This window comes from Gossypium hirsutum, chromosome D05 (assembly GCF_007990345.1).
Source record: "Gossypium hirsutum isolate 1008001.06 chromosome D05, Gossypium_hirsutum_v2.1, whole genome shotgun sequence".
Classification (NCBI taxonomy): domain Eukaryota; kingdom Viridiplantae; phylum Streptophyta; class Magnoliopsida; order Malvales; family Malvaceae; genus Gossypium; species Gossypium hirsutum.
The window spans coordinates 55754382-55767077 of NC_053441.1; the positions used below are offsets into that span (position 1 = coordinate 55754382).

The 12696-nt window shown below is 35.7% G+C and overlaps 1 protein-coding gene and 1 pseudogene across 1 annotated transcript; one reads left to right on the top strand and one right to left on the bottom strand.

The window, feature by feature from the left end:
* The window catches only part of LOC121217213 (MLO-like protein 1), a 99701-nt pseudogene extending 95864 nt beyond the window's left edge, over nucleotides 1-3837 (top strand).
* Nucleotides 3838-10686: 6849 nt separating this feature from the next.
* On the bottom strand, nucleotides 10687-12483 carry LOC121217214 (uncharacterized). Its single transcript, XM_041092740.1, has 3 exons — nucleotides 11776-12483; nucleotides 11479-11667; nucleotides 10687-11049 (listed from the first exon to the last, which is right to left on the bottom strand). The coding sequence occupies exons 1-3, from the start codon at nucleotides 12481-12483 to the stop codon at nucleotides 10687-10689; spliced, it is 1260 nt and encodes a 419-aa protein (XP_040948674.1).
* Nucleotides 12484-12696: the final 213 nt, after the last annotated feature.

Below are 12696 nucleotides of genomic sequence, written 5' to 3' on the forward strand. Positions count from 1 at the left end.
TTTAAGAGCAGCCATATGAACTGTGATAAGATTATGCATGAGCTGACAAATCCTATTAACTGCGTACGCAATATCAGGCCTAGTCATGACAACATACTATAGTGCACCAGCCAAACTTCTGTACTCCGTTGGATCGGATAGAGGATCACCGTCACTCTTAGAAATATGTGACGAACTAATCATGGGCGTATGAACACTTTTAGCATTAGACAAACCACTACGCTTCAACATATCCTGGATGTACTTCTTCTGACACAAATAAAGACACCTAGATGAGGACCGGGTAACCTCAATCCCCAAAAAACAATGCAAATCACCCATGTCTTTCAATGAAAATTCATCATTCAACAGCTTCACAAACCAGTCAATAGATGACGGCACATCCCCAGTTATGATTATGTCATCAACATACACAAGAACATAGATAGTGCAGTCAGATTGAACTCGAACAAATAAAGATGCATCCGATTTTGAACCAGTAAACCCAACCGTCAGGAGAAATGATTTCAACTTCTCAAACCAAGCTCGTGGAGCCTGACGCAGACCATACAAAGCCTTCTTTAACCGACAAACCAAGGGTCTCCCATCAAATCCAAGCTTAACATAGCCGGGAGGTTGTTGCATGAACACTTTACAATCAACATCCCCATTCAAGAAGGCATTGTTGACATCAACCTGTCGAAGCGACCAACCTTTAGTAACTGCAACTGACAATATAACCCTTATAGCGGCGGGTTTTACTACTGGACTAAACGTCTCTTGAAAATCACAACCTCGGAATTGCGAGCAGCCTTTCGCAACCAGACGTGCTTTATATCGTTCTACCGTACCATCTGGGTTTTTCTTGATTTTAAATAACCATTTGCAACCAAAAACTTTGTGACGAGATGGTAAAGGGACCAGTTCCCAAGTACCATTGCGAATCAGGGCATCATACTCAGGTTGAGCAGCAGTTTGCCACTCAGGGGTCGCAAAGGCCTCCTCAATTGTTGACGACTCTACAACTTCAACAGCAAGCACTCTAGTTTTAAAAATACCCGCCTTTGACCTAGTGGTCATGGGATGAATATTTACTTCAGGTGCAACACTCTCTAGTCTTGTAGGCGCAGATGGAATCGGAACAACTGGTGTGGGAGACTGATCACCGGACGATGATGGACTACTAGGAGAGGAAATACTGTGAGGACTAGAATTTGTTGGATCATCATGTACTCCACTCTGAGAACCAACGCCCCATTTGAATATGGAACACCAGGAGAGTTAATATTTGTTGGCTTAACATTTACTTCACTTTGAGGAACCAACGCCCCATTCAAATTACTCGGGCACGGACACGCAGAACCAGTAACGAAGTTTCGATGACACGACATATTAGTTTTGAGCACAGGAAAACAGGTAGGTATAGTACTCACCTTCCTAGAAGACCGTGATAGAGACGTCGAAGAGAGAAATCGTGATTCATCAAACTCAACATGACGAGAGACAATGATTCTACCATCAGGCAAAAGACATTGGTATCCCTTGTGACATGAGCTGCATCCCAAAAACGTGCAAGGTTGTGACCGAAATTCTAGCTTGTGACGCTGAAACGGGCGCAACAACGGATAGCAACAACACCCAAAAATACGTAAATGATCATCAGTAGGATCGTGTCCATACAAGGCTCTATACGGAGTCTTACCATCCAGTACTGGTGTGGGAAGCCGATTTATTAAATGAACTGCGCATGTGAACGCATATGCCCAAAACTCCATTGAAAGTCCCTTCATCAAGCTTCACAACCTCATGCCGAGGAAATGAGTTCACCACCCAATCAGCAGTGAAGACCGAGCCATTCAATTCAATAGAGTCGGAGGCAGCAGAGTTTGTTGTGGCCATTATCAAGATCTCCTAGCGACTGATACCATGAAAGAAATGTAGGTAAACTAGAAAACTTAAGAAGAAAACTGTTTACAATTAGAAAACTGTTTACAATTTTAATTCTTTCTTTTTACTTAGTTCAATACAATGTCAAATGAACATATTTATAGGAAGTAAATAACTTCCTTGCTTAACAAATTAGCTAAACACCTCAGCAGACCCTAACTACCTCTCTAACCGATACTATCTTTAATATGTCTGCAAATTCATTGAGACTTAACTTAAAACTTTTATTTTCATTATTGTTAAAATTCTGAATATGCTCCAGGTTACCCTTAAATATATTAGGACGCTATTCTTTCTCTTTTTTACTCTCATATTTTCAACTGTAATCAACAATGCATTCTTCATTTTTGTCAACAATGACGTTTTCATGAATTATTCGAGACATGACAAGAATTAATGCAAATGTCCAAAAAATTAAAAACAAAAAGGCATGGATTAAACTCATCATCTTTTTGCAGAGATACGACACTAATTTAAGGTTTTTATTTTTCTTTGCTAATTGCTAAATTGTGAAGAACTAACACATGGATGTGTGTATATATAAGATTGTTTTTTTTTAAAGAAAAAAAATCATCTTCTGAAATATCTGCATAAAATGCCAATGAAGTCAAATTTTTAAATAAAATTTGAAACTTTTCTGTAAGAGAAAGTGTCAGTTTTTTAAAGAAAATTTTACTTGTATGTTAGCAAAATCCGAAATTTTTTCAAAATCACATGCTTTGACAGAAAGAAAAAAAATCAAAATAATGTAGAATCACTTGAAACAGTAAAATAATTTAAGCTAACATGCAATGAATAAATCTCTAGTTTATTCGAGGAGAACTTCTTTTAAGTAATTTATTAATTTTGCCGAGACCCACTTGTAAAATCACTTAGTTTTGCAACGAAATTTCTTAATTAAATAAAGTTTTGTAAAATGCTATTTATTATTTAAAATATAATGTTTTGCAGAGGAGTTATTGTAATCTAAAAATGATAAACAGTTAAAAACCAAAAATAAAGTCCAAAACCAAAATCTATCTCAAAAGTCTAAAATAGTCCATTAAAATCAAAGCAGAGTAAACTTAGCTAGAAGAATCACAAAATTAAATAGGTTTAATCGAGCTTCCGTCGCACTGATCCATCTTATGGGAGTTAGTTGAAAGTAAACAAAGTAAAGTTACAAGCTCAATGTATAATTATAATTTAAACAATAGATACGACAGGCCACGCCTCGTCATCCCCCTCATTCACATCATCCTCTTCCAAAATTCATTCCGAATGGCCTTCTTCGCATGTATATGGGTAAAACACAATGTCCCTAACATCATCACATGCCATTTTTTTTCCATATATTCAGTAAGTAAACAACCTTTCTTGTTCCATTTTTATAACAGGTGCAGTATGGTTTCAACTCATGCATGATAGCGCAAGTTCGTTGTATTATACCCAGACTAGTTATAGGGTATGAAGATAACAAAGAAACTTGGTTTCTTTTATGTGTTGCCAAATGATATTTTCAAGTATTTATGTGATCTTTTATGTTCATTGTCAGGGTTTTTGTTCAGTTCGTCTCAGTTATAGTACTCTGTCACTATATGCATTTGTCACACAGGTAACACATTAATTATGAACTGTGAAATTATGGTTTTATTCCGTTTACTATGCTCAAATTTTTTTAGTCCTTGTACTTTAGTTTGACATACTTTGGTTAATATGCAGATGGTAAGTTCGTACTAGAAGGTGATATTCGAGGAACATATTCGGGAAGGACTGATTGGATGGGCTCGGAAGGCAATAAAGAAGAATAAGGGCAGTGGTATCAAAAGGTCGTCGAATGAGAGTAGCCAAGTTGGTCCAAAACAGGAGTCACCTTCGGTATTTGAGATGGATAAGGTTAATGGAAAGGAGTCTTCTTCATCTGCCGTATGAGTATATAACTATGGAGATTTGAGTCTTTTTTTTTTTTTTTTGCTTCATTCAAACTATTCTGTTTAAAAGCAACAGAACAGTAGTTCCAGTTAAACAATACAATTGTCATAAAAACTATTATAACATGAAAACCAGGCATTCCAATCACCAATCTAACATTCACCACCACGCTTTGAACATAACCTTGCGATTAATACCTACTGTTGCTAATGTTTCTGCCATTTCATTGCCATGCTGCTTTGCTTTTGAAAATGCTACCTCACCCACACAGGCTGGTCTCTTTTCCATATCTGCGAAGGTAGTTTGTTGCGACCAAGGTCTCCTATCTTTGTTCAATAACTAGTTATACGCCACCAATGACCTGGTTTCAACAATAATCAAATCAGATCACCTCCACCCTATGTCAATTATTACATCCAACGCTGTAATTATTGCTCCTAATTCAGCTAAATCTGCGTCAATGGCATCACATGGTCTTGCGAATAAAGCTCTTACAGTTCCTTCCTCGTCTTTAAGAACACCTTCACAGCCCGTAGCTTCCACAGTTGCTATTCTGCTTACGTTAAACTTCAGCCACCCATGAGGAGGGTTTTTTTTTTTGTTTCCATGATGGTACAAAGAATACATTAGCCAATACATTGTGTTCAAGCACTTATTCTTAGGCTTTGCTAACCATTGATATTGAAAAATGCTTTAAATTCGATACTTTAAATTCAATTCCAACAACACTGCTCAAACCTTTGGCAAGCTCTCTACAAATGCTTAAAAAGAAATATCAGTCACCTTAATTTCACAAGTAACACACTTTACAAAATCATATTTCACTAGTTGTTATGATACTTAACTCTTAAAAAAGCTCCACGGCTAAGCATGTACTATTATCACAAAAGCTATTAATGAGTAAAAGTACAACATTTTATTAGGAGTCAGATTGCATTTTGCCCTCTCTACGTTAAAAATTGATAAATTAGTCCTTGTACGTTAGATAAAAAACAAGTTGATCATTTCTTTTAAAAAATTCATTCTTTTGTACTATTAAAAACTGGTATCTGACAAAATAACCAAACAGTGACATATAGCATTCCACTTGTACCTTATGCTGACGTATATGAATTAATTTTTAACAGTAAAAATGAAATAAATTTTTAATATGATAATCAATTTACTTTTTGATCTAACATATACAGACTAATTTCCCCATTAGATCAACCAAAATGTAATCTAATTTTTAATATAAAAGCCTTCGTAATACTTTTAGCGCTATGGAAGTGACTGAAGTACTTATGTTTGATTTATATACATCTTCACCAAATTTACTATAAGAGGAAGAATTAAGGATAAAAGAATAAGCATGAAGCCCAAGCAAATCACTTGGTCCAAGAGGAGAGAGTTTGATAATAGTCAATTGCTACACAATGGGTAGCTAATCCAACAACTTTCTAATGACATGTAGTATCGCTTATGTGCAATTGTTGACAGTCTAAGAAAAGGATATAATGTGGCTCTTTTCGCTAGGGCAATTATGATTTGTTTACTCTCGGTTGTCTGTGGCCAGTCTCTCTCTCAGTCGATACGTAATTAGTGACACTATAACAGTCAGTTCTCCAAAATTAATTTTTTAACAAATAAACAAATTTACTTGAAATTGAATTTACCAAAATATATAAATGTTCAAGGAAATATTTGACAACATATTTAATTTTACATTAAAAATAATAGTACCAGCTAACGATTGATAGGTAAGTATAATAAATGACATCTAATTGTTAGTATAAATTAATTTGATTTTATTTTATTTACATAAAAAATGCAAATTTTTTAAACTATCAAATTTAATTCTTATCCATGATTCTTTGTCTCATATAAATAACTAAATCAATTCTAAAGCATTCTTCGAAATTTGGGCATCAACATTTCCAAACAACATAAGAAAAAATAGAAATTCTATGATCGATCCAAGTAATAAATTTGCAAACTGATTGAGAATTTTTTATTAACATGTATTTCAATTTTGATATTCCTTAAATCTATTTTTTCTTAGCTATCTATGGCCCAATCTCTCTCTTAGTTGTTACGTGATTAGTGACACTATAATTGTCAGTTCTCCAAATTTAATTTTTTAACAAGTAAAAAAAATTACTTGAAATTGAATTTGTTCAAACGTATAAATGTTTAAGGAAATATTTGGCAATATATTTAATTTTACATCTTGTGCTAGTAAATTAACAACAGTACTAGCTAAGGATGCATCACATCATGCAAACAACAAAGTTCGAACAGTTTTTAACTCTAATGCTTATAACAGAGTGCAAACAACAAAGTAAATGCCGATAACAATTAGACAATAAAACAATACAAAAACACTTCCTCAAAGAGAGTGACAACAACAATGTGCATCACATCATGCAACACATAAACATTCTTTAACACTCCAGGAATACTTATAACAGGGTGCAAACAGCAAAGTAAATGTTGACAACAATTAGACAATAAAACAATACAAAAGCACTTCCTCAAAGATGCATCACATCATGCGAATAAGTTTCTTGTTTATAGGAAAAATATGACAGTTTTCTCAGGTAGCTTTGTGAAGATAAAGTTTTCATTTTAGTTGTATGATTATCCTGGATAAAAACCTCTAATATTTATCTAAAAATAAAGTCTCCTAATCCAAGTTAAATTAGTAGCTTATTTAATTACATGCAGCATCGCTTATTTGTAATTGTTGACGGTCTAAGAAAAGATGTAATATGACTCTTTTCTCTAGGGCGATTATGGTCTTTTTACTCTCGACTGTTTGTGGCCCAGTCTCTCTCTTAGTCATAATGACATGTAGCATCTCTTATTTGTAATTTTTGACAATCTAAGAAAAAGATGTAATATGACTATTTTTGCTATAGTGATTGTGCTATTTTTACTCTCGATTGTCTGTAGCCCAGTCTCTCTCTTAGTCATAATGACATGTAGCATCGTTTATTTGTAATTTTTGACACTCTAAGAAAAAGATATAATAGACTATTTTTGCTAGAGTGATTATGCTATTTTTACCCTAGACTGTTTGTAGCCCAGTCTCTCTCTTAGTCATAATGACATGCACCATCGCTTATTTGTAATTTTTGACACTCTAAGAAAAAGATGTAATATGACTATTTTTGCTAGAGTGATTATGCTATTTTTATTCTCGACTGTCTGTGGCCCAGTCTTTCTCTCTCTCAGTCGTTACATGATAAGTGGCACTATAATCGTCAATTATTCAAAATTAATTTTTTAACAAATAAAAAAGTTACTTGAAATTGAATTTATGGGAACATATAAATGTTTAAAAAAAATATTTGGCTAACATATTTAATTTTACATCTTGTGGCCATGGTAGAAAACAAAAGTACCAGCTAAGGATTGAGAGTGAAGAGTAAGAAATGACATATAAATTATATAATTAATTTGATTTTATTTTATGTCATTGCTTGCCTTTGATGAAAATGGTGTGTTTGTCACGTTTCTATTCATCAAGATACATATCATTATATACTATCGTACCGTTAACAGTTTTTTTCTCTTGAGGTAAAAAAATGCAAACCAATAAAGACGTTGGATCCACCCACCTCTTTTAAGGATAACAAGATTACAACATACTTTCAAAGGTCAAAATCCTCCACTCAAACAGTACTATAAGATATTAAACAAAATTTGCCACCTGGCCTTAAAAATTAAAGGTCTCGAGATACCTGCTTTTGCAATGGCAGAAATCCTCCACTCAAGCGGGTCTCGGTATACCATTAACAATTACTTAATTGCAGTTGGAATCTTTGGGCATTTGTAGTCATTTTCTTCTTGCTGAATTTTGTTGGTAAGATACTGAATTCGTTTGTATTTTCGCCACACGTCTTGGGTTCCTAATATTGACATAAAATCAAACTTCAGTTCTGTTTTCGCAGGTTGGCATACGTATTTTTGGATAGCATTCATTCCCTTCATTGTAAGTTGAAGTACTTGCATGTTGGCTAAGCTAGGCAGGCATGTTAGCATATATTTCACAATGGTTCTGTTTTTAGACTTTGGGAGCTTTTACTTGCTGTTGGCACCAAGCTGGAACATATAATCACACAATTAGCTCAAGAGGTAGCTGAGAGACACATGGTGGTGACAGGTGAATTGGTGGTTCAACCTTCAGATAACCGTTTCTGGTTCAACAGGCCGCGCCTCGTCCTCCGCCTCTATAGAAAACGTGGAAAATATGATAATGATTTTCCTTATTATTTACAGAATAGGAAAAATGCTTATATACATGAAGCAAACAGCTAACTAAGCTAACAGAAAATTATAGCTAGATAACAACTATATAACAGCTAGATGATGGTTAAGTTTGTTATAAACTAACTAACAAAATTATAACTTAATTAGCTAATACGCCCCCTCAAGCTGGAGAGTGGATATTCTTCATTCCCAGCTTGACCAAATTTGCCTCAAAAGGAACTGCAGCAAGGGCCTTGGTAAAGATATCTGCAAGTTGATCTTTGGATGAACAAGGAAGCAATTTGATAACACCCTGAGTAGTCTTTTCTCTAATGAGATGACAATCTATCTCTATATGTTTTGTCCCCTCATGAAAAATAGGATTCGCAGCCAATTGTAAAGCAGAAGCATTATCACAATACAATGAAGTTGGACGAGAAACAGGCTGATGAAGATCAGTCATCAAAAAATGTAGCCACTGGATTTCACATGTTGTGGATGCAAGTGCTCTATACTCCGCTTCTGTGGAAGAACGAGAAACAGTAGTTTGTTTCTTTGCCTTCCAGCTAATCAATGATTCACCATAGAACATACAATATCCAGTGATTGACCGTCGCGTATCCGGACAACCCGCCCAATCTGAATCACTAAAGGCTTTGAGAACTGGTTGAATTTTTGAACTAGAAAAGAACAAACCAAATCTAGGAGATCCTTTCAAATATCAAAGCACTCTATGAGCTGCCTGCAAGTGTGAGAGTGTAGGCTTATCCAAATGCTGACTCAGTTGTTGTACTGCAAATGATATATTAGGGCGAGAAGACTGCAAATAAATCAATCGTCCAACAAGTCGTCTATATGCAGTAACATCAGAAAGATATTCATGAGAAGCATCCTTTGACAGTTTGGTTGCAATAGGTGCTTTAGTAGGTTTGCACTGCAAGAAACCAAAATCAGAAAGAATGTCCAAGACATATTTTCTTTGGGACAAATGAATACCAGATGAACTTTGAGCTACCTCTAACCCCAAAAAATACTTTAAATCTCCAAGATCTTTGATCCGAAATGAGGTATCCAAGAAGGCTTTGACTTTGTTAATCCCATCCATGTTGTCACCAGTTAGAATCACATCATCAACATAGATTAACAAAGCAGTAAATGAAGTAGCTTCCTTTTTCACAAACAAGGAATAATCAGCCATGGATTGCACATATCCAGTAGATAACAAAGTTGATGTAAGCTTTGAAAACCATTGCCTACTGGCCTGTTTAAGTCCATAAAGTGACTTTTGAAGTTTGCAAACCTTATTCATACCCAAATCAAATCCAGAAGGAGGCAACATATAAACTTCCTCATCAAGGTCTCTATGTAAGAAGGCATTATTAACATCTAACTGCTGGAGAAACCATTTCTTTGAAGCAGCCATAGCAAGTAACAATCTGACAGTTGTAATCTTTGCTACAGGAGAGAAAGTATCAAAGTAGTCAATACCTTCAGTTTGCGTGGAACCCTTAGCAACCAAACGGGCCTTATAACGCTCAATAGAACCGTCTACTTTGTTCTTAATACGGTACACCCATTTGCAACCAATGGCTTGTTTCCCAGGTGGTAAATCAACAAGAACCCAAGTGTTATTTTGTTCAAGAGCTAAAAGTTCAGCCGTATTGCTTCTCTCCATTGGGACTGTTTGTTGGCTTGATTAAAAGTTTGAGGTTCAATGGCTGCAGTGATGGCTGAGGTAAAATGTAAATGAGAAGTGGAAAGGTTGGCATAGGTAAGATAATTAGCTAATGGATAAAGAGTGGAGTGAGGTTGGCTTGGTGGACATAAATGGCATTGATAGTCCTGGAGGTAAGAAGGTGGTTTTCGAGTGCGAGATGGCCGAGAGGATTGAGTTGATAAGTCAGATTGAGATGAGGGAATAGGTTTAGGAGGTTGTGTATCAGTATCATAAGACATTGAAGGATCAAAAGTAATATGTGGGATAGTGTCAAAGGAAGGTGTGACAGTTGGAAAGGTGGTTTCATGAAACATGACATTTCGATAGATGAAAATGTCATGAGAAGCAAGATCAAACAAAATATAGCCTTTGACATTAGGTAGGTAACCAAGGAAAATACATTCTCTGGCACGAGGATCAAATTTATGTCTATTGGATTGTAAGGTGGTGGCAAAGCTTAGGCAACCAAAAACTTTTAAGGCTTGATAATCTGGTGGAGTAGAGTTTAGTTTTTCAAAAGGGGTAAGATTGTTTAATAAGGGTGTTGGTGTACGGTTAATAAGAAATACAGAGTGTAAAATGGCATGACCCTAGAAAAGCTCAGGTAATTTGGAATGAAATAACAAGGCATGAGACACATTAAGGATATGTTGATGTTTACGCTCCACTAAACCATTTTGCTGTGGAGTTTCAACACAAGAGTTTTGATGAATGATACCACGAGAAGCATAAAAAGGTGGGATATTAAACTCAGGACCATTATCACTTTGAACAGTCTTGATTTTACAACCAAATTGTGTGTCAACCAAGAGACAAAAATTTTGAAGATGAACACGAGCTTCAGATTTTGTTTTCATAAGGATAACCCAAGTAAAACGACTAAAATCATCCACAATTGTTCAAAAATAACGATGACCAGTAATGGAAATAACACCATTAGGCCCCCAAATATCAACATGAATCAAATCAAAAAATTTATTTGATAGTGAATGGCTTACAGGAAAAGAAAGTTTCTTTTGCTTTGCCAAATGGCAGGTTTTACAAGGAGAATCACTCGAAAAAGACAAGTTGGGAATAGATGATGACAGCAACTTGAGCCTTGAATTTGAAAGATGGCCAAGTCGGTGATGCCACAATGTGGATGATGAAGAAACTTGTAATGCAGTAGGGGTTGACACTGAAAAAGAAGCAACAGGGCAGTCCAACAAATAAAGACCAGACAACACTCTAGCTGTACCAATCATCTTGATAAAGGGGAGAGCCTGTATTTCACAAAAAGATTTGTGAAACACAAAAGAACAAGATAAGGTGGATGTAAGTTTAGTGACAGATAACAGATTAAAGGCAACATCAGGAATGTATAGGACATTGGTAAGGTAAAGATGTGCAGAAAATATAACAGTGCCAGAAAAACGAGCAGTGACTTTAGTACCATTAGGTAATGTAATATAGATAGGTTTTATTTTAGTGTAGGATGCAAAAGAGGTTAATGTGTGTGTGATATGGTCAGTAGCACCAGTATCAACAATCCAATAGGGTGAATGAAAAGATATAGGTGTAGAAGATATACTTTTAGTAGAAGCAAGGGTGAGAGATGGAGTAGCCAGGACTTGGTTGGTGAGGTGTGGTGTAGGTTGTGATTGAGTGTGATTGGTTGATTGGTTCGAGGAAAAAGGAAGCAATGCTAATACCTGAGTTATCTGCTCCTGAGTTAAAGTAACACCAGAACCTTGTGATGTAACAGGCGGAGAATATCCTGTAATAGAATCAACCGTGTTTGTATCAATTTCCTCAAACACATTATGAACACGAGAGGTTGAATTACGAGACCTATAGCCAGGTGGAAATCCATTCTTATGATAACAGGTATCCACTGTGTCCTGTAAACCACCATAAAAGGTACTTTTTCGAGTATTAGTCTTGGAATCAAAAGATCGAGAAGAAACCTAAGAAGAAGCCTGAGATGGCCTCTTAGAAGGTTGACGAACAGCATTGCTCGCAAAAATAGTAGAAGAGGGAGCAAGAAGCTGTTGCTCTTGTTGAATCACCATAGAAAAAGCTTTATTGATAGTTAGAAGAGGATCCAGAAGCATGATTTGAGATCGAACAGAAGCATATTGCTCATTCAATCCTTTGAGAAAACGAATGACATATTCATTATTGTGATACTTTCGAATGGTGGTAAAAGCACCACACGAGCATTGAACACGGCACGAACACGATGGAAGTGGACGGAAATTTAACAACTCGTCCCAAAGAACCTTTAACTCAGTGAAGTAATCAGTCACAGAGTGTTCTTCCTGTTTGAAAATAGAAATTTCATCGTAAAGATCAGATATACGAAAGACATCACCCTGTGAAAACCTCTCATGAAGATCGCGCCAAATCTCATGCGCAGTATCAATCAAAAGAATATTGTTAACAATGGATTCTGAAATAGAATGATGCAGCCATGAAATCACCATGTTGTTGCACCGCTCCCACGCCGGATAGATCGAATCTGTAGTCACAGGAGGAAGAATAGAACTATCAACAAACTTCAATTTGTTTTTAGAAAGAAGAGCCATTCGCATCGCTCTCGACCATGAATTGTAATTAAGGCTGGTTAATGTTGGAGTAACAAGAACAAGTGATGGATTTTCATTTGGATGAAGAAAATACGGACTGGAAGGAAGCGATGGATCAGAAGTTGCCATTGAAAGAGCAAATCAAGAAAAACAGAGTGTTTGGCGGAAAAGGAAAATGAAAGAAAGATAGAATTTTACATTTGATACCATGTAGAAAACGTGGAAAATATGAAAATGATTTTCCTTATTATTTACAGAATAGGAAAAATGCTTATATACATGAAGCAAACAGCTAACTAAGCTAATAGAAAATTATAGCTAGATAACAACTATATAACAGCT